Source organism: Columba livia, chromosome 5 (assembly GCF_036013475.1).
Source record: "Columba livia isolate bColLiv1 breed racing homer chromosome 5, bColLiv1.pat.W.v2, whole genome shotgun sequence".
Taxonomy (NCBI): domain Eukaryota; kingdom Metazoa; phylum Chordata; class Aves; order Columbiformes; family Columbidae; genus Columba; species Columba livia.
Genome location: NC_088606.1, coordinates 29,750,176 through 29,776,597, shown reverse-complemented (window position 1 = coordinate 29,776,597; position 26,422 = coordinate 29,750,176). Strand labels below are relative to the sequence as shown.

Genomic DNA, 26,422 nt, shown 5'->3' with positions numbered 1-26,422 from the left:
ATTAGAAACTGCAAGAGAGGTCAAGACTGAAGATTAGCTTGAGCCCTTGGCACCAGCTGGCCACAGAACGTACTGTTACTAAAATGAAGCTGTTTACACATTTTGCTTTACTACCACAACTTAGAACACAGCCTGCTCACTTCCATCCCCCCATCTGTCATAATATCCAGTCTAATATTAGTATCTGAATGTACCGTGCAGAACATATGCCCCTCTGATACAAATACAGTAGTGATCACCATGTCCTTTTTTTTTTTTGCTTTAAAAAACAACAGAAAAACCTATAGAATTGTACAAATAAAGGTCAGGAGGATAGGATTGCCTTACATTTTTAATAGAAAATTTGTTTTCCTCTAGAACAGCACAAAGTTTACTAAGATGGTAGAATAAAAGCACCTGTAGAAGTGCTTTGTTCTGAGTAAAGTTTTCCCCTTCAGTCTTAGCATAAAACTGTGTCTAGCTGAAATCAGAGAAGATTTTAATCCTCTAAAAGGAAACTACAACTCCATCAGAATTTTATAAAATAAACCCAATTAGATTTTAAGGATAAAATTCACAGATTCTCACCAACCTTCTGCTTTGTCTTCTCCAGTTTAGATTTCAGCTTTCTTCCCCTTTTGCCTGTCCAGCCAGTTACGAATTCCGACCCTGCAACAGATGTTTAGAAAAGCCACAGTTTCTCACAGGTGTGAAACACAAACAGAAAAATTACCTCATATACACTTGCTCCTACTTGACATACCTACATACTTACCCAAAGAGGTTTCAGCTGTAAACGAATGCTTTGTTCCTCTGTTAGATTCAAACACAAAGCCTGGCAGATCTTCTTTCAGTATCGTTGCTTGCTGACCATCAGAATTGTGAATAGCAATTTCTCCTTCTTTTAAACAGGTGAGTGACCAGTTTCCCACAGTCAGTTTAGTTGGCCCTGGTGCTGATAAAATCGGCTGGCTCGTGGTAGATGGTTTAACTTGACTTCGAGCTCTTTGCAGCTTCTCAAGGAACTCACTCCTACTTTCTATTTAAAAAGAAAAAAAAACACATTTTTTTTCTTCCAACGATCGATTCTTTCATCGTATATCTCAAACAGTTTTATTTTATTTGCAAGATTAAAACGACTGAGTACATTCAATGCAAAATTAAGCTTGAAATTAAGGGTCTCAAAGTGTTCTAAATTTCTTCCCACTATATTTCTGTACTTCAACAGTGGCTTATTCCACAATCACATCAAAGTGGACAATGCAGTTCTTTCTGAATGGAGCTACTGATGGATGTATTAATTAATTTTTACAATTACAGTAAGAAGATCGAAGAAATCAATGATAAACCTGTAGTGTTGCAAAAATAATTTATTTCATGGCCAGCATAAACTATTCTCAAAAGTGAGTTTTCAGAAACAGGAAATTAATCTTCCAACAGGAAAACAGCAATCAACTACACAGCTTAAAGAAAGTGGGGAAAAGATCTAGAAGCTAAATAAGAACCAGAAAAAAAAAAAATCAGAATCTGAAAATAAACATGTGCTAAAAGGAAATTTGAGCTGAGATGGTTCTTTGCTCAGATTAGGTGTCACAAGCACACTGAGAAATAATTTATAAGCTATACTAAAACTTTTATTCATCTCTTTTGTAGAAACATCTACATTCACCTGGGAGAAAGTAAAAAAACCACAATTGCATTAATTAATACAGTGGCATGTTAATTCAAGTTATAATGCAGATGCTCCTACTCCTTTTTTAGTAATCACAAGAAATTTAAGGACCTCTGTATCTCCAAGAAAAACACGACAAAATAAATTAAAGAAACAAACTAAGGGCACCACATGAGCCTTGATTAAAAGCTAATATTTACATGGAGATATTTAACAGATGGCAAAGAGGATCACATCCTACTTTTAGGATATGTAGGTAATCTAGCCTGAAATTATTCTAAACAACTATCCCAGTTTTAATTCAATTACATTTTGATATAGTAGTAATTAAAAAGCTGCACAATACATTTGAAATTATAATTAGCACAATTCCAGAGAATTTGATGAATTTGTAACTTAAAAAATGAAAAGTCCATCTAAGATAAAAATGCAATAACCTCATCAATGTAAAGATTACATCTCAATTTCAGAGTTAACAAGTATTCTCATCTTTCACCACACTGATTTAATAAGATATAACTTATGTAAAATTGCTGCTTTCCTTTTGCTGTAAAATTAATTTGCCATTTTTATTGTTGTATAATATAAAAATAAATCACCTCTATGCAAAAATAAATATGCACTCTTTAGGTATAGCATTCTTTATTGCTTAAAGTTCATAGCATCCAGAGAGGAGGTTTATAAAAATAATTTTGAAATTTCATATGCAAAATTAACGTTCTGTTAGCAAAACCTTTGCAAATTTTCATAATTCCATTTTAACAAATTTATTATATAGCATGTCACACTGAAAGTGCAATGATTGTAAATGGCTGGGAATAATTTTGGGTTCCCTTAGACACAATTTTGAGACTCACTTAAAGCTTCAGAATTACCATTAAGTTTCAATTTTTGCATTGAACTTTTATTTTTTTCTAAAAATTCAAACAAAACAAGTATTAAGCTCATGGAGAGGGGTGAGTACAGACCTTCCAAAATGTTCATAGTACATATATTTCCCCCTCCCAGTCCAGCTTTCATCATGCAATACGCACTAACAAATTTCATTAAAATCAACCCTCTATATTCTTGCCAGTCGTGAAGTTACTAAAAAGTACACCATGAGAGTAATGATTTCAGACAGCAGAACATATAGTATAGTTCAGGACTCAAGGATACTATTCTGAGGCTACACTGTACTGCAGTAATTTTAGTTAAACTTAACAAATACTAGTTTTTTACCTCTTATATAAAAGAGGTTGCTGTACACACTTAGAGCTAATGGTTAAAGTTCAGGAAAATTACAGTGCAAAGTCAGCATTCTTAGTAGATTTCTATATGACAAGAACTTGCAAGAAGTCTCATTTAACCCTAGTTTAGCTCCTTCCCTTCCATAACATCCATGCTAGGTGTCCTGTTCAAAAACTTGGTATTTATTAATTTATTTTTTTTTTTAAAAGACTCCATCTAACTACTTTTGGTTTAATTTCTCTCCAAATACATCTGAGCTATCCCCATTTCACTCATCTTGTACAGAAATAAAGTCTTATCCCCATGCCCACATCATTTGGAAGAAAGAAAGGAGAATAGGCATCCAGAAGCTCTGAGGATTTAAGAAATTAACATCATGGATCTTCTTAAAATTACATTGTGTGATAAACTAGTATCTCAACACTGAAATTGTTTACCTTTAGAGGTATTAGCCTTGTCAAAAAGAATGCAAGGACACATTTTCTGACCAACTAAAACAAAATCTAGAAGTGGTTTCCAGCTGTTATAATCTAGAAACACACTATATTGCATTTTGTCTTCAAGCCCCCAGACTGATGGATAAAGTCATTAACACTTCATTTCTATCCTGAATCATAATATGTTCTGTTATTTTACTCAATGTCTGGTTGAAAACACAGTAATATTGCAAAGCATTTTATGTCTGCTGGTTCATAAATGCATGAACTGTTGCAAAAAAGATGAAACAATAAATGAGGGTTGTTTCTGCATCCAGAACAAATTGTGTATTCTGTACAGAAAATTAAAACCACTTGTGCATTGCCAGTGCATAAGGTCTGTTCCCTTATCCTCTCTCCAACAAAGAATTAAGACACTGTAATTTGTTTCCCAGTCTCAATGAGAAACTTTCCATTACTTTGTCTTCAAACACATGCAATTCCATTCTGCTAGCTAGAAGCAAACAACAAATCGCCATTTCAACCTGCTTTTCCTGGGACGGCCACTACAAAGTGCTTTTAATGACTGGGGTGAAAAAAATTAAGTATGCATGGAGAAGAATCAAAACAAACCGAAGTTAATACACTTTTACTGGCAAGATGTTTACTTAACACAATTAACCAAGGAAGTAAAGTTATGGTCACATGCTATCTGATAAAAAGCATCACAATTAACTGACCACCTTCCACTTGTTTACATCCTTTACTATTTAGTAAGCCAATTCCTGCAAAACAAAATAGCTCCAATCAAATTATATAAGCAAATATAACAGTCTCAAAACATAACTTGGAGTCGAACTCTCAAGAAACTACCTGAACTATCAGATCCTCCTTCAGGACTGCCGCTGGAATACATTGTGGCCAGTTTTCCATCCAAGATAAATCTGAACCATCCATTACTACCATTAGATAGCTCCAGGGCTGCAGCATCACTCCAGATATACAGGCAGTCCCTTCCCCTGATGATTGACCAGTCTCTCCAGTGATACGGTTTACCCTGTTGCAGTTCTTTGGCATCCTCCTGTGGTTCATCTTCCTGTAAAAAATGGTATTAAAACAAAACATACCCATTAAAAAAAGATAATAAATCAACAAAACACCACCACACACACATACACACACACACACAAAAAACAACCAAATAAAAATACCACCACCCAACACGCCCCCAAACAACTCAGAACCCACACTAAAAAAGCTTAACTATGTAACTGTACACTGAAGGTTTAACTATAACGACTTAACTGAATGCATAACAGAAGTGGTCTGTTATCCATTCAGTTCAGCTGAGTGGTCAGTTACTATGACTGTTGCAAACTGATAAATAACTTCAAGATGCACTTAAGGTTTTCATTATGTAGAAAATCATTTTCTTTTTTATATTTTTTAATATATTCCATTATGTTTAAAACATCTGCAATTATTCGATGCATGTACACTGAAAGAGATGCACTCTGTTCAGAAAGGATTAATTTAATTTACCAGTCATTTTCAAAACACTAGACAAAAACAAGTGCCAATCAACTTGACCACAAGTAAGTACAAATAAGAAAACTCAGCAGATAAAGTGCTAATAGAAAATGAAGTTAAAGAAAATAATGAAAACAATTAAAGCAAGTGGTATACAATAAATATTACTATAATAACCTAACTACCTTTCCCTGGACATTTCTGTAACAGCGAAAATTGTACTAGAAGTGTTGGTTTTAGAGGAACAAATGAATCTATCAATTCTGTACGTACCTTCTCAGGTTTAGACTCCTCTTCGTTTTCATCATCAGATGACGGCCCCGCCAAAGTTGACACTTTACTAATTACACCAAGTCTAGCCAGTTGGTCTAGAAAAAGATCACCCCCTTTATCCACCAAATCCCTTATGATTTGCAGGGCAAGCAAATGGCCATCATCATCATCCTGGAATACATTAACATAGAAAGGATATTAAAAAGGATATCTCTTTACTTAAAAATATCTTTACATGCTGACTTCACACCTTGTCACGGATGCTGTGAACACTTTAGGGTTAGTTATTAATAAGTAGGTGGGATTAATGAGTATAACCACCTTTTTTTACACTGGTTTCATAAAAGAGCAGTATCTTACTTCCTACCTCTTGATCAAGAACTGTAGCTGTTATCTCAACCAATATCGTGGGCAGATTGTGGCCAGCATCAGAGTCACAAACCTCCTTCAGCAGTGCCTCAGAACAAAAATGTATCATCTTTCTAATGAGGGCAAGACTTGCTTTCCTTTAAAAGAGATCACAGGAAAAAAAAAAGATTCTGATGAAGATTAAGTAGTAATCAAAGCAACAAAAAGGTTCAAGATAAAACTGCTTTTGTACTACATTTATGCATATCAAAACAAAAAGTCCTAAAATGAGTTAGCACTTGTTATTGGAACCAAACTTGGTTATTGTTAACAAGTCCTCAATTATCTCTAGGAATAATTCACCTACCGATCTTTTTCAGTTCTACAGCACTACGAGTCTAATGTATTTTTCTCTCCTCAACCCTTCTCTATATAAACCTACTCTACATTCACTTTATCCACTTTTAATGATGGAAATTCATTTCTGCACACTTCATCTTCCTCACAGGCACCCAGCCTTCCATTTCTGTCACATAATTACTGTGGCTTTGTTAGATCCCTAGAGATTTAAAGTCTAAAATTACTATTAGATCATATAGATTTCCATATTAAGAACTACAATTAATTTGGAAGAAAATCACTTCTGTAAAGTTGAATTTTTATTTGACTGACTTTCAAAAACATGTTTTACTCGACTCGACTTTAAAATACAGAGTCAACTACATCTTTCCATAATCTGCAACAACAGCTAACCATGCACAGATTGTTAACATATTTTCTTATTCTTTCATTTAAAATGACCTAGTTTAAGCTTCTGCTCATCAGCTCACGTAGAGTCTCTCTGCACTAGAGTCCCTTTTTATCTTGTATTTTCACCCCTCTAAGTACCTATAAACACTGGGGATACAAATAAGATACTAAGCAAATGTTGTATTTGTAGTGTAAAAGCCTGAGAGGTTATGGCCAGACCCAATTTATCACAACCATTATGCCACCCACCATATTCTTTTTTAAGTATTAAATTAGATTATATTATTTTAATTCTCTCAGTAAGAGGCATCTTCTCCGGTTGATTAACTTTTAAACTGTTATGAAGCCTTCTATAACAGCTTTTTGCAGTCTTTCCAATTTAACAGTAAATATATCTTGGTATCACTTCATCAGTTTCCCTCTCCTAAGTTATTTCTTTCATTATAGGGGCTACAAACAGCTGTAGCCAAATACACAGTGTACACAGTCTATACAAGGTACCTTACGAACACAGTATCACTTCATTATGCTACTCTAGTCAGAGTAAGCTTCCCTCTCTCTCTTCTGACTAAATAACCATATTTTTTCCAAAACACCACTTCCCCAGAAAGGAAGAAATGCTACTTAAAACACTAAGTAAAAATCAGACTTGCAACACTTTTCAAACCACCACTTCTATCCAAACAGAAATATGTTTAAGTGTCACTTGTATTAGTTAAACTTTTAGATGATATATTTTTACCGGAAAACAAAAAAATCTACCTCAGCTTTTTTAACAAAATGTATCAAAAACTCAAAATATGCAGGGAAATTGCCTGTCATGACTATTACCTTATTGAAGGCAACATAGTTTGTTGAAATGTTTGTGCAAACACAGGCAATAATCTTTTCAAGTATATGGGTGCCATTTCTGGATCTCCTTTGGGTTCATTACATTCTTCCTCATCCTTGTTTGCATCTTTCTTTTTCTTCTCATCTCCTTTGTTCACAGGACACATCCAGTCCCCTAGAAAATATTTTTCCCCAAAATGTTCAAGGTCAAAACCAACCAACCAACAAACCCCTTCAAAAAAATGTAAAAGTTTTCTTCATTAACATCTAAGTACCTGAATAGGAATATGCATTCCTAAAAGTACAATATTTACATGTGCAAGACATGTGAAGAAAACTGTTTGATAATAAGTACTAAAGACTACTCATAGGAAAAGCTCAGAGTCCTAAAAGTGAACTAATCATGAACATATAACCACTCCAGCAGTACAAAAGCTTCACAAACAGGTAAAACACAGTTTTCATGTAGAATGAAAGGATGCCAGAAAAGCTACCAAGGCTGACATCCTCTGAACCCACAGCAAAATCCCAGTCTAGCCCTGTTTCACGGCTGAAGAGCAGGACCACTGGCACTGCCCAGGCCCAGTCAGTTTCTCCAGTACTCCCCATCCCTTAACAACACCTGAAATATAAAGGTTTTGATATCCATTTTGCAGGTTAAAGAAGATTGGTCACAAAATATTATTTTTTAAATGAATCTTAGAGTAAAATTCTAAAATGAATTACTTAACATATATAAGCGTTTCTACTACCAAGCGTATGGAATGAAAACCTGCACTCACCTGGAGACTGAAGAATAGCTACTACCTCACTGTGCCCCCTTTCGCGAGCTTTGTCTAAAGGAGTCTTCCCATCTTCATCTCTCAAATCAGGGTTTGCACCATGTCGTAAGAGAGTCTGAGAACAAATATTTTAAAACATGAAAAAAACATTAAGATTCTTTCTTCCATAGTAGTAAACATGCTTTTCATACATCTTTGCTACACATTTCTCATGCCTGTAAGCAAAGTCAGAACATTATGTGCTTTTCATGTCTGTAGAGCTAATATGAAACTTTTTTCAAATTACTGCCCTATCATAACAACAAAAAGATCTATATTTTGATAAACACTGTAAGTATTGTAAGTATTTAACAGTGCACATTAAACATATTGCAAAGACATTTTGTATAGAACAAGGCAAAAAGTCAGTACATAAGGCTTTCCAAAAGTGTGAGTTTAAAATCATACCTTTGCTACCTGAGGTCTTCCAAAACATGCTGCATAATGTAATGAGGATGACCTCTGACCTCTGTTAACATCAGCACCCCTTTCACACAGAAATTCTACCTGTTAAACAAGAAAAAGAAAACACGGGGTTTTTTTCATCACTTTCTTTACATAAACAACCCAAGTTTAAGATTCTGTAAAATTAATTTACCATTTCCTGAGTTCCAAAAGCTGAGGCCCAGTTTAAGAGTGTCTGTCCTACATCATCCATAAAATTTACTTCGAAAGCTGAAAGACACAATTAAATAATTACAGCTCCCAGAATTATAAATTAAACTTCATCAGTGTTCTTTAAATAAATGCTAGGTGTTAAATTAAGCATCCTCAATAATTCTAGGGAAGCATTTATGCCCTTAATTTCAATTTAATAAAAAGCAGCACAGGAACTATTACTAACAAGACCTGTGGAGTATTTAACAAAATAAGTGAACTTGTACATAAAGAATTTCAAGGTAATACCTAAGTATTTGTTATGACACCATAGATTATAAAAATAAATAGATACTTTATCTCATTTTGTTTTTCAGAGCATTTTTACTTACCTCCTGTGTCAATAGCATCTATTAGTGCATCAGTATCCTTACTGCGGATGCAATCTATCAGCTGCCGATGAGAACGTTCCCCAGAACTATCCAGTCTTCGCAATCCTGGGATTCTGCCTGTAGATCCAGCACTGGATTTTGGCAGGGCTTTTCTCCCTTCGAACAGTAGCACCAAAAGAAGATCTACTAACCGCATGGTATCCAGTACACATCTCTCATCACCCTGCAACGCACTTTCTATAGAATCTGGAAGTTCAGATCTTAGGAGATCCTGGAAATAATTAAAAGTCTGAACAATAAAAAATATACAGGGCTTTAGAAAATACTATCAGAATTGGGTTTCATTTCCATATGAAATGTTTCCTTTTTTCCCCTCTTTATAAATAATCTGTAAGTGCATACATTTATATAAATAAAATCTATAAATCTGCATGTCTGTATAAAAGAATAGCAACACAATGCTTGCATATATTAAAGTAAATGAAGAGAAAAACCCTATGAGAACAAAAAGCTGTAGCATAAAAGGATTTCTTACATGTGTTACTACTGGAGAGCCTCTACACAGGGTTGACAACAGGCTTACAATAGTTGACACCTGATTACTCAATTTAGAATCTGCAGGTGTAGATGGTGCTCCAGTGCTACTCCGTCCAGGTTTGCAAGCTGAAGCTGGTCCTGATGCTGTCCCACCAGCAGCTGCCATGCGAGATAACAACTCCTCCGTTAATCCATGCTTAGCTAATGGGGCTGGGTCAACTCCACGCCGTGTGAATCTGTCAGCTAATGAAGCAAAGCATCTCAGAGCTCCATCTGAAACCTAAGAAAGAAGAGCAAGAGAAAAGATGAAAAATGTGTTACTTAAGATGAGAAGATCCTAAGGTGATATTCACAAGAACACATGACACACAGAAGCAGCTTATTTTGCCATGTTCCCTTCAAAGTCAATGAAAGTCAGGCTTTTTGAGCCAGAAACTCGAAGTCAGAACCCAACAGTGCTCTGAACTGCTCACTGAAGGACTGCATTTCCCCCGCCCTTTCCTGATTTCTGTATATCAAAGAGAAACTATTTTTCTTTGTCTGAAGTTCAGCATTCTGAGCATCTCAACCAAACGAACACAATTCCAAACCAATCTAGAAAAACAGGTTTAATAATCAAATTGCAAAATTAATAGATGTCAGAAGCAAGTTTTTAAAACAGTTTTTAGTTACAGACGTTGTTCGTACAGGAAACACAGCTATTTGTAAACCCCACTAGTAACTGTCCATTCTAACAATACTGTTTGAAAAGAACAAAAACAACCCATAGCTCGTATTGAAATATGGAGTGCTAAACCTTCTGGTTGTTCTGACATTAAAAACTGTTAAAGCAACTTTCTAATAATAAAACTTAAAAACACACCAAGAAAATGAACTATGAGCTTTTACTACTTAACTTTCATACATTTGCTGAATTTCAAATTTGTTTCTCAACAAGAAATTAAAATAACTTAGAAATTTCTTTGCAGTTTTATCTTATTTATAGAATATAAAATATAGTATAATTTGATATTTATAGTTAATATCATGTTAATATTGCAATACGTTATATTAATTTGATGTTTCTATTAAAAGAAATGCTATTAAACAAGTCACTAGCTCAGGCACCAGCTTAAAACTCCCAAAGTATAAAACCGACAATGAATTATGATAGTTGCAGTTGTATTTAAAGGTCTACATACCTCTCATAAGTAAAACAAATTTTTCAGTCGGACGAAGCCTAAAAATAGGATAAACTGGAAAAAGCAGATTTTACCCTTAGATAACCCAGACTGTCCACTGAGGACCTGACCCGAGGATTTGCAAGTATCTTTGTGACAATAAAATACAAACTCCCAAATCTAGGTTTGTCATTAAAGAAAAAAAGTGACACTGTAGAAACAAGGCTTACTGATGATCCTCTTAAAAATTCAGCAAAAAATTCTGCTGGCCACCTGCCCAGGAAAGGATCCAACTTCTTTTATGTCAATGTTAAACAGAAAGGGAGATTTTGCCTTTAACGTATCTCCCATCTACACACTAAAAGTGTCTCCATCTTTCAGATCAGGAGGTTTGCATGGTCATATAGAGATGAGCTGCTTCTGGCACATTTGCCTTCACAGATGTGCAGTAGCTAACCAGACTGGTGTCAAGAATTACTAAAAAAAAAACAACCACCAAACAAAAAACCCCCACACAAACAAACAAAAAAAACCTTCACCCAAAAAAATGCAAACAAAAAAAGGCAAAAAAAAAAGCTTTACCAAATTCTAAATTACTACAGTTCTTGCATCCTAAAACATTATCTAGCACAGCACAATTACAAAATGATTGCCAGCTACTACATTCCAAGGGCTTAAAGATTGTTACTCATCAACACACAGAACAAGATTAGAGTATCAGCCAGATTTCATGAAGTTAAAATATTAAATCTTCATTAAGTTTTCAAGGAATTAAAAACCGAAGTTTCTCCTGAATAAATGCAAAGCATGCGAAACTTCTGGCATGGTCCCTGCATGCCAAACATTCTGATTTATCAGCGCTCTTTTGCAAGGAATTTTTTTCTTTAACTGGTAATGATCACTACTCATGTTCTCCGGCATTTTGCTCCTTTCTTTGGCAAAATTGTTTATCCATCATTCTGTCAATCTCTATGTAATCTGTATACACTTTATGGATCTTTACCAGAACAGTTCTCTCAGAAATACACAAGAAAGGTTCAGCTTATTTAACACAGGGCACTAGCGGCATCAGTTTACAAAACAAAAGAGTGCTGTAGAAGGTGTTTACATTTCTTCTCACGGCCTGCAAGGTTAGGAAACCAAACTTATAGATAAGCTGTTCCTGGGGCCACATTCATCTGGTCTGAAATCCTCCCCACTGACACCCCACACAAAGTAACCAAATCCAACAGTGTAAAAGGATGGGGGTGGGGAGAACAACAAGACTTTACAGTGTTACTGGAAAAATCCATAAAAACCCATCAAGATTCTGTTTCACAGAAAATATGTTTCTCAAGGATATCAGTACAGATTTATTTATTATCATCTGGGTTACTCCAATCTCAAGCACATTTATCTTAAAGCTTAACTGCTAAAGATGAAGTTAATTTGAACTCTCATTCAGATCTCCAACAGCCCCAGCAATTGCTTTCTTTCAAAGACATTATAAATTGGGAAACAGTTAAAATACTACAGACTTGTGGTCTAAATTTGAGGACTAGCTTGCCTGAAATGATCAATGCACTAAAAAAGTTACAGAACATCTGAAAAACATGGTAGCTTGTTCTGAAATGGCTAGTGTGAAAGTCCCATGGCAACTGGGTCTTTCAAAAAGACCTAAAATTATATTAAAAAAAATTTAGCTCAAAGGCAAAAAGATTTAGTCTCCCAGATACAATGTGCTTAATAAACCTGACTGAGGTGGGGCAGGACAGGCAGGTGATGTAGAGAAAGGAACAAGGACAGAGCGGGGGCAAAACGGGGACTGAGAACCGTACGGACAAGAAGCCTGGCAAGGTTACAAGAAGAATTTGGCTAAATGGCTATTGCAAAGCATTAGTATGACATACACAAAAAGATTCTACTAATAGGAAGGTAATTCCTCTAAGATTCATTTTCTAGATTTTACAAGGACTACTTGATCTCAAGTTAATAAAACTGCAATGAAGTGGTGCTGCACCTATAGCAGCACCATTGGAGCTGGCTTCCAATGTAATATTTTAGCACTGATTGTGGATGGTTTTATTGCTTCTCTTAGTCTGGCAAATAAAGAACAAACAAAGTGGATTTTTTTGTCTCTTATTTATGCTCAACTTAATAGTGACTGAGGTACAGACGCAGAACTGTAATTACTTCAGAAAGTATTTCAAATGCATTGAAAGAAGTTACAGGATATTTTCAGCAAAGTTTTCAGAGGTTAAATAAGATCATAGTCACATAATGGTGCTTGGAGTCAAATGCTAAGCAGTATTTTTATCCTCTTTGTCATCACAAGTGTAAAGAAAACTATCACAATATCCACATATAACAACTACTATATAAACATACAGTTGTGAAAGCCATATAAAAATACCTAGTCATTCTTTTATTAAACATGACAAATGTTAAATTCACAGCATATTGAGCCAACTATTACACTACCTGATGGTCTTCGTGTTTTAACAAACTAGACAGTGATTCCACACAGATCTCTAATGAAGAATCCTGAGGCTCCATTTTGCCGCAGAGCCTGGATACTACGGCCATTGCTGAATGCAAAGTGTCTTTATGAACAAGGTGTCCACTGTCACGAATGAATGTCAGAACACAATTCAACCCTCCAGCTTCAAACACAGCTCCTGACTCACGGGTACAGATTAATTCCAACACCTACAACAAAAAGAAATTTAATTAGCACGAAGTACACAAACAGTCAGTTATTTGTTTATATCCATCTATAGGACTGGTTAAGAAAATGAAATAACAGAACAAAAAAACCCCTCCTCTCTTCCTCAATGCACAGGAAGGGTCAAAGCCTCCAGTACTCCAGTAGTTACTGTTTTCGTCAAAAATAGAGAAGCAAGTATAAAACATCCCCAAGGGCACGGTCGTTACAGCTCTTCCTTACAGACAGCTGGATAACAGTATCTTTTCCTGGGAGAATTAAGTCTTTGGATAACACACAACTGAGAGCTCTGAAACTTCCAAGAGTAGTGTTGCTCCAGTACTTCAGTGATGCAGTTTTGAGTAGATGAGAAGTAGTGAACAGGAAATACATGTATGAAGTCTGATGCCACAGTAATCAAGGATTCAAACTGTATGCTATCACATGGCCATGAGTTACGCTTTAAACAGGAGATTTTAAGGGTCTTGTAAATTTTTCTAAAAATCTCAAAAGGGTGCAGAAGAGCTGTGTCTAGTGCTACTGAGGAGACAGCAAACAATTTTTTTGACATCAAGTAATTTATGTATATCTGGAACAACTCGTCATTCCCTTATTAGCATAAAATTAGCCCTTAGCATTCTAGTCCTGTAAGATAAACAGGAAAACTTTGTTCTAATATTTTTTGTTAATTTTTCTATAATTGTTTAAAGAAGTAAAGATAAGCAGCATCGCTGGCATGTACGCTTTTATCATACTATATGTTTTTGCTTCACATTTTAATACAGTAAATAGGATTAGAATATGAGGAGGCTCTTCAAAAACAGCAAATTTTCCAGCTCCTTCTTGAAAACAAGTTTTTCAGAATACATACCTTCACACACTGCTCAGCCAAATCTCTGCTGGTTCTATTGTTAAGTTCAACAACTACTAAACGATTACAAAGTGCCTTGATAGCTCCATCCACTCCCACAATCCTACGGGTGCATTCAGCTGATACATCCAGATAATACGTTATGGCACGAGCTGTTACTTCTAATACATTGTCTGGAGCACTTTCATCAAGAAAAATTTTGCACAGTGCTGGTAAAAAAGTTCGAGGAGGGCATCTGCATTAAATAAAACAAACAACACATGGTGAAACATTACTAAGCTGTGCAAGTTTATCTACATTAAGTAATTTCATATACTTTCATACTAAGAGATTAATGCTTTTCACACTAGTTATGATTTGCTCAATTAGTTTGTAGTTGGTTTGGAGCATTAACTTGGAATGTTAGGACGCAGACATCTCATACATCCTCCAAAATTCAAACAAGTAATCTGAAAAGAAGCTGTATTAGGGGAAGAACCCAGCATAAAAAATATTCTTGAAATTTTATGATCATACAGGGAAAAATTTACCCTCTTGGGAAATCATTTTAGAAGTTAACTTCACATCACCACGTGGAATGCATTTTTTCTTAACAGAGCTTCAAGATTCATGACAATAAATAGCTAGTTAAATATGGAATATTATTTTCAATAATAAACATAACGTTCAACTAAAGATTTTGGGTTTGCCATGCAATGTAATTCTCTTTCTTCCCTATGTGATAAACATTATCATGTCTCTCTTTATCCTGTTTCAGCTTTGTCCCCTCCCACCTCATTCTTTCTCCCTAACCACACTTAAAACATATTTAATTCATGTAGCTTGCTTCTATTACATTTTTTCTTCATATCCATGCCTCAGTAGCCTCTGGATCCCCTCTTTATTGTTAGCCTCATTTCCATATGCAAGGATAGTCAAGAGCATCCCCACAACTTCATAACAAAATAAGCAAGCTGCAACAGTCCCTCTTCTATCCCTCTGACATAATAAGATTCAAACCAAAATGGATGGTCATAATAATGCTTTTCACTATTATGGCAGCTGTGGTTAAGATGGATTTGGATCAAAAGTTCTAAGATGTGGAGCTATACTTGAAAAGAATTTATCTTCCATACCATACTTACTCAGCAACAAATACATCATTATAATGATTGCTCACCACAGTGGGAGACAGTTTCCAAGGAGGTGGAATTAAGTGAAGGGGATATATGCTGTGACAGTAGTTGAAATAACTGGATATTTCATCCCTAGATGTGAGAGATCAGAACTAAATCTACACAAAGCAGATACTGCAATTCCTTCTTGAACTAGGGATATGGCCTGGAAAAGGTAGCCTAAACCTTTTCTAAATCCAAAGAGAAAGAACAAAAATAAGACCATGCTTTTTGGCCTGGAAAACAGGGAAGGTGCTCAGTGATGAATAATTCTGAAAAGTAACCCAGAGCTCACTCGGCCTCCCACCTAGTTTGCCCCAGCAAAGACACAAATCCCAGGACAGCAGAATGCTAATAGTTTCCTTAAAGATCTGGCCATGCTTTCTGAAGTACTTAAACAATACTGCCTGGCAAATAAATATATTACCCAATGATCCTTAATGACATAAATTGGTAAGTGAAGCTTCAATAAAGCTAAATTACATATTTAATACTTATATTAGCCTATCCAGCCTATACTCTCTGTTCTTAAGAAATTCGCTACTTAAGTCCACATCTTTCTTAAAAAGAGTTTACACAGTAACTCTGCATTTTAAAGACATTATCCACTAGAAAAAAAGTCTGAAATTTGTACTCATTATTAGACAATTACCACACGACAACATATGAAGCATTTCAGCAGATAAAACTTAAAAGCAGACAGTGCTACCTGTTCCATGGTTTCAGTGCTGGATCTTTCACACTGCATTTCATGCAAGACCAGACAGATCACTAAAATATTGCTATAAACAGTGATCTTCAAACTTTACATTGCAAGAAAAAAAATTTACCAATAAACACAAATCCTTAAAAAAAAATCCCAAACAAACCAAAACCACATCCATATAACCAAGTGCAAGGTAAGAAGCTTCACTGTCTCCATTGTAATACTCACGAGTTGTAGCAAACCATTTTTCATAGACTTCCAGAGACAGCAGCAGAAAAAAAAACCCTTTAGATTTTTGCAGGGAGTTAAAAGCAATACTTAGCAAATCTAACATTTACATTTTTTTTCTATGGTTTAACAGTTTATAAAGAGACAGCACAGTTGGAACTTGGCTGCATGATTTGAAAATGGAAATTCAACATTTTGGAAGAAATCCATTCCTGTCCTTAAAATACCTGTTGACCGTAGCCAGGTACCCAACAGATACAGCAAAAACACAAAGTTACTAAGAGCCTATGGTTTATATTGAATTCTTCACCAGCACACAAATGCCAGTGCACTGTTAGCAATGTTCTTCTCACACGAGCACAGCTCACTGGCAAAAACTTAAGGGTTTAGGGTTTTTTTTTTAAATTAATTTTGCCAGAACCTCTAGCTACATTAGTGAGAGACCATAGTTTTTCAATTAGGAAGCAAATAACCTTCACTTACTGTCAGAACATTTGTTTTCTGACCTAGAGGAATTATTTCCAGCCTTCCAATAAGGAAACCAAGTTTTATCATACGGTTTCAGGGAGAAACTGTAGATTTGTCATACATTTAACGTGTGGGAATTACTTAGATCTCAAAAGAAACAGCTGCCCAGACTTTTTCTGTAGACTACAGTAATGTACTTTGAATTCCTAAAAAAACAGAAGTAATAATAACTTCACTTGTGCTGAAAAAATAGATTTATCCTTTCTGAAAATAGCAACCGATCTAATTTTAACCCTAGCTTTCAAGCAGCTTCAACCTTTGAGCTCTATGTGTTGACACTTCTTTCTTTTAGCAGTTCAGGTTTGGTTTTTTGTTTGTTTCAGGTTTTGGGGTTGTTTGGTTGGTGGTTTTTTGTTGCTTGAGGGAGGTTCTTTTTCTTTAGGTTTTTGTTCTGGGTTTTGTGTTTGTTTGTTTTTCCTTTGTTGTTTGGTTGGTTGGTTTTGTGTTTTTGAGAGGGCTGGCTGGGTTTTTTTGTTTTTTTTGGTTTGTTGGTTTTTTTTTTTCTGTTGATGTTTTGGGGTTGTGATTTTTATTAGTTTTGGGGGGGTTTTTGTTTGTTTGGTGGGATTTTTTTTTTAGTTTTGTTAGATATTGCTAGCAACCAGGAAGTTGAGAGCTAGACTACACAATGCAGAAAAGGCATTTTATAAAGATTTATTAAAGACAATAATGAAAACTGAAGATAAAAGAAAAAACAAACAACATCGATGCTCTAATTTAAGTTCAAAGCTCTTTTCCTCCTCCATTTTCCTGCAGCAAATCAAGAAGCAACACACACAAAATCATAGGCTTGAAACTAAAACAACAAAACACACCGTCTTTGTGGCAAGAAATCTCATGCACTATACACTCCAGTACACTCTGATTTACTGCAAACTAAACAGTTGTGATGCATGTTATCTTTAATATTTTTTCTTTTTAAAAGCTAATTCATTTTATTTCAAAGCAGAACTCATTGAATAATTTTAAACAGTTTCCTAAGTTGAAAAAAGTCTAGCCTTCTAATGGAATACTCTGAACCAACTATAAACTAATCTAACAAGTCGTATCATTCATCTGTAACAGAAAAATGTGTAATGAAAAGGGTGAAAACCAGAATGGTTCATGAAGAAGCATCAGTCATATAATGATGCATATAAAGATAATATAAAGCTTGATCATTAAAGTTCATACAAATCTGAAAGTAACCGAAATGTAAACTTAAGTTTTTCAGACATTATTATCAGGAACATTGAGGGGGGAGAAATCAAACCAGAATTTTTGTCTTAGTCTCTAAAACAGCAAATGAGAGCTGCTTCTTGCTATTTTAGCACACAATATGTACAGTCATGTCATCATCTCCCCCTTCATGTCTCTCTCAACACAAATAATTTAGTTCAAGTTCTACACAGTATGGTAATACTAATTAAGTTATTATCCCTAGAGTCATACCAGGCAATAAAATGTGTACAGAAGTCTGAAGTATTTCTGAGAAAAGCAAAACAGACCTGGATTCTATCAGCCCTGAGTCTCTGCCAGTGAGACTGTCAAGAAGTATTTTTAGTACTGTTTTATGAACAGCACCTTAACAATCTATTATATACAGCTACTGCTTTTTCAAAGAGGTCATAGCTGGAAGGAGATCCAATTTGTTTTTTCAAGCCCCAGAGGATGACAGCAACACTGACATTGACTTTGAAAATAAAGTCAAGTCATCAGTTGTATTCTCAGACACAAAAGACACATTTGTCCATTGCAGTCCACAGTACACTAGTTTGCCTAGACAGGACCCCTACACTATCATGTCCACTGCTCTGTAATATTATTTCAGGCCAATACATTGCTATACTTTCTTCTAAGCATAGTAGTTCTTTAACATATTGAACATGTAACTACATTATCAGCAGAAAAACTGTTTACTATGCTAGCCAAGTATACAAAGTTCTTCACTATTCATTTATGACAGCTTCTCTGGTCAGCTACAGCCCTTTTATAATTCTATGAAAACATAATTATCAAGTTGTATTTGTATGCATTTCTGAAATACACCTTCAAGAAGCCATGCCCAAGCCTCTTCACATAATCTGTATGTGTTAAGAGTTTGAGACAAGGCAAAAAATACATATGTAAATTATTTCCTAGGATTTAAGCAGTATTCCAGTTGTGCAGCTGTGATGACAGAAGATGGTAAAATCCTGTGCTGAACCATACTGAAAGAATCCAGGATCAGGGGATTCTTGTGGACAAATGTAATTGACTGGCCTTCATTAATATCACATAAGCAACCAGGCAGGAACATATACACCCATGCACACACCCCCACACCCTGCAAGTTGAAAATACTGGGTTTTTTTCCCCGCCTTAACTTCTTGTAGTCTTGTGATCATTAGACATGGTAGATCAAGACTGAGCCTCACTCAGGACTAGCTCTGAACTTCTTACTGCATTGCCTTCTATCCAGAACAGTTCCTAACAATGTTTAGCATCTTATTCTCCTAATCCACTGACTGTGACACACAACTCATTAGTATTTGTCATCCTGTAGCATCTGAGTGCTCTTGTCACAGACCAGAATCTCCCTGCACTAGCAGAGCAAAACAAAAGGTTCCACCCTAGAACACCTAAATATAATTGCACAACAGCACAGATACAGACAAGAGAATACAAACTAATCATCTCACGTTATTACACCTTATCTTGATATCTCAGTAGTGTTGACAACTGCAATTCACTGTTTAGCACATCACAACCTTCACAGTATCACAGTATGTTTGGGATTGGAAGGGACCTCAAAAGATCATCTAGTCCAATCCCCCTGCTGGAGCAGGAACGCCTAGGTGAGGCCGCACAGGAACATGTCCAGGTGGGTTTTGAGTGTCTCCAGAGAAGGAGACTCCACAACCTCCCTGGGCAGCCTGTTCCAGTGCTCTGTCACCCTCACTAAGAAGTTTTTTCTCAAATTTAAGTGGAACCTCTTGTGTTCCAGCTTGATCCCATTACCCCTTGTCCTATCATTGTTTGCCACCAAGAAGAGCCTGGCTCCATCCTCATGGCCAACCTTACACTGGATTTCTTTATTCCACTTCCTCACAGCTTTTTAAAGCATGTTACTACCAGTTTACTGTCAGCCCATCACCAGCACTTTCTGCTATTTTAATAAAGAGGTTCTAAGGAAGACAACTTTTTATTCCAGCTTCTTCAATAGCTATCAAAGGAACGAACCACACTGCTGTCAGTATGCTCACAACTGCTACCTGAATTGCTGGTGCGAATGCACATGCAAAATGACCAGGTAAGAATGATGCTCTACTTGCTTCACTCGGAGCAATGATATTCAGAACAAGAGGAAGATGTAAAACCTACAAGCAAAGTGATACTATTACACAAGGTCACAGAACAGCTTTGACCTTGGTTGTGTAGTAATTAAATATATGTCCTTTGCAAAAATATTTGGTCCACACATTGGAATATTTGGTAAAATCAAGAGCAGCAGCTGAATAAAGGGAGCGCAAATTTACTGCACAACTAGATAAACTACATGGACTGCTAGAGTTCTAAATAGAGGCATTAAAACACTTACGAAACATCCTCAATACAAAGCAAAAAAAAAACAAACTCCAATATTCTGTAGTAAAACATTGTATTTCTTTCATTATGCAAACTACAAATAAGTGTTCCAATAGAAAAGGAACAGTTAGTAACACAGACACACTTACCAGATGCACACAGATTACATTTGTAAGCACACACACCATACAAATAAATTCAGATTAGTTCAGATTCTTTTTGCCTGCAGAAGGCCACTCAGGCCCTAGCTGCCCCTCAAGTTTCTGCTGGTGAGGGAAAAGAGAATGACAATTGTGTCTTTCACACACAGCCTGGCTCAGTGACTGAGTCTGTAACTGCAGAGAAGAAGGGTGCACCAACACATCCCTAGTGCTCCAGCCACACTCTTCTCAAACAGGTGGCTAGAGTAATTACAGCACAAAATTGTCCTGCTGTCATTTTGAAGAACTTCAGCCATTATGCTGTAAGTAACTTTTCTATGAATAACTGTGTTACAAAGAGAACTGCACAGGTCAGCTTTATAGAGGTCACCCTCTAATCCCAAATCCGCACTAAACTGTTACATGGGCGTCTGGTGGTTGAAACTACAAGCATCTGCTCTATGTGTCTCAGGGACAAGAACACGCATGTGTGAGTAGTGCCAGAGAAAAGGACTGGAAGGGGCAGATGGGAGCAGCAGCACCCAATGGCAGCTGAGATGCAGCATTGCCACAGCCATATAGCAGGAGTTCAAAGTATGCCTCTCCATTCTGCCACACAGCCCCACTGGGGATTGCTGTATGCTGGCAACTGACCCCTAAGAAAAAGGGAAAGTCTTCTCCTTACTTAGCAGATGGTCTCTACACCTCAAAGTTGTGCAAATGGGCTTTCAAAGTATTCCTTGAGTTTTCACTCGATGCAATTCTGAGTAAAGGCAGCATGTTACTAAAGTGTAAACAAAGGCAGCCCAGGGAAGAAGAACCCACTGCCTTCCTGGAAGCAATTCTAGCAACCAAGCCCTGAGACAAGCACTTTCTCGCGACCAGCCTCTCTTTTTAATGAAGCGACAAGTAAGCAAATACTCTTTAGTTCCTACTGGTATTGACTGTAAGTCCGACAAGCCATGTTATATGTGTGTCACTTTTATACATTAATTCTAAGGTAAATCCCTACTGGCTTCCTTAGGCATGCCAAAATAGATCAAAGGGACTTAAAACTGTCTCAAATATTTGCTATAGAAAATTAGGTCCCACCAGTGTTATAGGCCCTAATGCTGTTCTAACTAAGACTATGCTCAGAACTAAAACGTCCTTACACAGGTAGTGAAGCAAAGCATTTCATGAGTACCCGTACCACAGAGGCCACATGTTGGATTTGCCTTTAGAAAACCATCTACATAGGAAAAACAAGACTGCCAAAACTTGCTGGGACAGCAGGGAGGCCGAGCGTATAACTACAGCACTGAACAAACTGACAGGACAGCACAGCAACTGATGTTAGGCTTTTAATGCACTTCCATCTACTGAAAGATTATGCTTCTGACTTCCAAGAGAAAAGAACACAAACCTTTCATCACTGCAGGCCTCAACTACCACTAAGGGGAAAAAAGCAAATAGCATAATTCCTAAACTTAAAACATCCAAGTATCAAAACCGGTTTCACCATGTTGCTTTTATCAAGTCCATATATTAACTAAAAAAAGTAATTCAGAAAAAGAAATTGTGACAAAAAAAAATTGTTGCTGTATCCTCAAAATTGGGGGGAGTGGAAATCGCTTTGTTCATAATGAGCTATTTATACTGGAACAAAAAAACAGTAGTGAGTTTGTTTTAATACAAAAAAAATATATCTATCTTTAAAAAGTTTTTACTCTTTCAAATTAGAAAACAATGGCTAATAGGTAGCTCCAAAATTTAGATTTCCATTTAGGCACTTCTACAGAATATGAAAACTAAAGAAATTTATTTTTTTTTAATCTCTAAGAAGCTATATTAACGTCACATTGGGCACTTCCTAAAGTATGAGGTTGGTGCAAAAGGAAATGCGGTTTTTGCATTGTTGAAATTTACCATTCAATATTGGAATACATTCTTAAATAAATGTGGTTATGTTAAACATCATTTTAATGAGCTCTCCTCGCTTTATGCTTTTTTGCTACTGACTTACTACTTGCTGTTGATTTTATATTTATTTTAGACTATGGATATGATGTTAGACAAAAAGCAAATTTGAGCAATTTTCTTATTTGAGTTCAAAATGAGTCATAAAGCAGTGGAGACAACTCACAACATCAACAATGCATTTGGCCCAGGAACTGCTACTGAACACACAGTGCAGTTGTGGGTCAAGAAGTTTCACAAAGTAGATGAGAGCCTTGAAGATAAGGAGCATAGCATTCAGTGATCAGGAGCTGACACCAACTGAGAGCAAATATTGATGCCAATCCTCTTACAACTGCATGAGAAGTTGCCGAAGAACTCAACGTCAACCATTCTACAATTGTTCGGCATTTGAAGCAAACTGGAAAGGTGAAAAAGCTTGCTAAGTGGGTGCCTCTTGAGCTGACCAAAAAAAAAAAATAGTCTTTGTTTTGAAGTGTCGTCTTCTTCTATGAAACAATGATCCACCTCTCGATCACATTGTGACGTGTGATGAAAAGTGGATTTATATGACAACCAGCAACTACTAGTTCAGTGGCTGGACCAAGAAGAACCTCCCAAAGCACTTCCCAAAGCCAGCTTGCAACAAAAAAAGTCATGGTCCCTGTTTGGTGGTCTGCTGCTGGTCTGATCCACTACGGCTTTCTGAATTCCAACAAAACCATGACATCTGAGAAGTCTGCACAGCAAATTGATGAGATGCACCAAAAACTGCAACACCTGCAGCAAGCACTGGTCAACAGAAAGAGCTCAATTCTTCTCCATGACAACATCCGATCACAGATCACACAACCAACGCTTCCGAAGTTGAACAAGTTGGGCTACAAAGTTCTGCCTCATCCACCATATTCACCTGACCTCTCACCGACTGACTACCACTTCTTCAAGCGTATCAAAAACTTTTTGCAGGGAAAATGCTTCCACAACCAGCAGGATGCAGAAAACGCTTTCCAAGAGTTTGCTGAATCCCAAAGCATGGATTTTTCCACTACAGGAATAAACTAACTTATTTCTCAGTGGCAAACATGTGTTGATGACAATGGTTCCTATTTTGATTAATAAAGATGTGTTTCAGCCTAGTGATAATGATTTAAAATTCACAGTTCAAAACTGCAGTTACTGTTGCACCAACCTAATACTTCAAGGGAGTCCTCTCAAGAAGAGCGATTAGGGATGTACTTAGTGAATTAATGAGGTTACTCCGTGTTACTCCTTAGCAAAAGACCGACTTTAGCGAGTTAATGACATTATTCTGCAACCAACACTACAGCTCTTGCTAATTACTTTATATGTCTCAGTTCTAGATGTCTACCCGTCTTCATTGCTGTACTCCCAGGATAAGTGCTACTGCTACTTATCGTCTTGTGAGTCTTCCACCCTAGAAGACAGGTTTGCAAACAAGTTTTTAAAAAGTCTGAAAAAAGTGCTATCCAGTATCAGTATTTACCCTTTATAACCTCATCCATTAAGATTCTCATGTTAGAGCATTCTCTGTTCCCTGTACTGACATCAAGAACTAAACCACACAAAAAAAATGCTGATTCTGTATGATTTCTATGAAAAAATATTCATGCTTTCAGTGTTAAAATGAGTTTATTAGATTGTAAAAACCATTATACGCTAATTCTGTAATAAATGTTCTGCAACGGAAGAATGTAAAATTGATCTAAAATCATTTTCTAAACATCACAATCATACTGATGTCATAAAAGGCTAGGGAAATTTATCAATATAATTATATTACTACGGCTTTTACAGCATTATAATCAGCATAACTCTGAATCTCTTCTTCCCCCTTGTGGTCCCCCCTTTAGGAACAGGAATATCCATAGGGATGCAAACTTCTTAAATAGCTACAGTGGTAAGGTCCTGCTAGCGCTAAGGTCACAAACCCAAATGAAGTGACTCAGCTGATTTTACAGCTTGCCAGTGTAAAAATATACCTGTAAAAACAAGCACTGTAGACTCATTTCTGCAATTACATTTTATATCTTAAATGTACTTATAAGCCTTAGCCAAAACAGCAACAATAATGGTAGTTTAAAGACTACCGTTGTGTTAAAAGCCAAAATAAGGAAAAAAGACAACCCCACTTGATCCCCAAAAACAGGTAGCACAAATGCCGATGGCTCTAGGGTGTGTTACCCAGTTCCAGAGCCGCCACCATGTGACAAAGCCTCGGGCTGCAGCCGCCAGCTCCAAGACATGTGACTTGTGGCAGAAAACCAAGCTCAGCTCCCTGCCAGCATTTGTGCTGGGTCTTTAATGCAAACCATCTGCTGGGACCAGTTACCAGTGGGAAAATACAGAATTACATGTGCCTACACTATTTAATAATTACTTCATATGCAATAATTTTAAGTAACTAAAAATTAAAATACTGAATTCAAACCTCATTAGTGACTGTTTCTGAGGAAAAATATACCAGTTAAACATTTACAAGAATGTGTCACGCAACTGTAAAGCTTCAAAGAAAATACAGCCTGCACAACTGATTTGTTCTTAAAGCAATAGTAACTCCATCTTATTTTTGATTAATTATTGTTTTTCCTTTCTGTAGTTCTTTCTATGGGAGGAGATCTCAGACTTTCTCTCATTGTTTCTTTTGCTGAAATACCATTTTGTTTCCACATAGGAATCAAAAACATCAGTAGAGTAGCCAAGATCATCTACAAGAGAACCGCCTGCACACCTGCATTGCCTGTTCGTGTTCTTCTGGACCCATTTCCAAAACATATTGTACACTGTTTTGTTACAATGCTGTCACAGAATGAATAAAGGCCAAAAACCATCCACTTACATATAAGACTTCAGAGATACCACATGATATTTTAAAGGTAGGAGGATGAAGCAACTGAAAATGAACTGCTAGTTTAGGAACTACTACCACAATTATAAAATACTAAACTTTTACAACTCTGAATCTCTCTACCCTTAAGTGCAATCACAGCTCATGTCAATAAAATGAAGTCAGAAAATTAACAACTCAATCCTATATCTATTCCAGCAGAAACTCTACATCATCAGAAAATAGAAGAAATTAATTTAGAAACCAAACTTGACATTTAGTAACACTTTCAAACTTCCTTTTAGCTAAATAAAGAATAGACAACTGAACCCTCTTCCAAGAGCCCGCTATTAGGAGGGAATGTATCATCTGAGTATTCACCTACACATTCAATAAGTATCAGTTGTGTAAAATGAAACAAAAGAAAAATGCACAAGAAGAAACAGTTTCTGCAGGATAACTTCCAAATTTCTAAATAAATTATTTTTAGCTTTGCTCTGGAATTTACAAAGGATGTGTCAGGCTGCCTTTTGCATTTTTCAGTATCTTATAAAATACATGCCATGCCTTGGGGTAGTAATTCCATATATGTTTGTTCTCCAGTCTCCAGAATTTTATAAATATTTTGCAAAAACTTGGTCCACAATAGCTGAATAAATTCAAGAACTTGAAACTACATATACGTCTGCCTATGATTTCTACTAGTAACAGCCTAGGGTTGTGCACACAGATAATGGTTTGAGCATACATTACATTTGTACACATTTCAAAACTAAATAAGCAATGAAAACAAAAAGTATTATTTTGTAGGTGTGTCTAAATATGTGCACCTCCCTACTAGCTTCTAATGAATTTCCAAGTGCTCAAAAAGAGAACTGACTTAAACAAGAAAACTTCACTTCCACATTACCAATCTACTGAACATCTACACTGTCTATGCCTCTTACATAGCCTCTTCATAAGAGGCCAATATTTAAAATTGTTTGACTAGTACAATAATTCAATAATGGATGCTCGATATTTGAAATTCCTCTAATAGCTATTTTATTATTGGTCTCATCCAATCTTATTAGAAGATGGAATCTTTCAAAAGGTTATTAACTCACTGTCTTAAAATTCTGAACCCATCTTTTCCATAGTACTAGCACAAAATCACTTCAATTTTATCCCACACACAAAACCAAGGGTACGTGATGATACTATCGGAAAGAAAAATGAAGAAAACTGCAGACTAGTAAATAGTG

At 36.2% G+C, this 26,422-nt stretch overlaps 1 protein-coding gene across 12 annotated transcripts in view; it reads right to left on the bottom strand.

The window, feature by feature from the left end:
- The window catches only part of HECTD1 (HECT domain E3 ubiquitin protein ligase 1), a 64,566-nt gene that overhangs the window by 29,731 nt on the left and 8,413 nt on the right, over window positions 1-26,422 (bottom strand). For 5 of the 12 annotated variants that reach the window (XM_065064117.1, XM_065064122.1, XM_065064126.1 and 2 more), the window contains exons 3-16: window positions 14,091-14,325; window positions 12,997-13,224; window positions 9,375-9,656; window positions 8,840-9,128; window positions 8,449-8,525; window positions 8,259-8,357; window positions 7,812-7,926; window positions 7,030-7,204; window positions 5,468-5,606; window positions 5,101-5,271; window positions 4,171-4,393; window positions 4,038-4,082; window positions 755-1,018; window positions 572-648 (exon numbers count right to left, since the gene is read on the bottom strand). In XM_065064117.1, the coding sequence (XP_064920189.1) occupies window positions 572-648; window positions 755-1,018; window positions 4,038-4,082; window positions 4,171-4,393; window positions 5,101-5,271; window positions 5,468-5,606; window positions 7,030-7,204; window positions 7,812-7,926; window positions 8,259-8,357; window positions 8,449-8,525; window positions 8,840-9,128; window positions 9,375-9,656; window positions 12,997-13,224; window positions 14,091-14,325 (2,419 nt within the window). The remainder of the gene's footprint in view (window positions 1-571; window positions 649-754; window positions 1,019-4,037; window positions 4,083-4,170; window positions 4,394-5,100; window positions 5,272-5,467; window positions 5,607-7,029; window positions 7,205-7,811; window positions 7,927-8,258; window positions 8,358-8,448; window positions 8,526-8,839; window positions 9,129-9,374; window positions 9,657-12,996; window positions 13,225-14,090; window positions 14,326-26,422) is intronic. The other 7 variants (XM_065064120.1, XM_065064127.1, XM_065064125.1 and 4 more) reach the window with 3 other exon arrangements.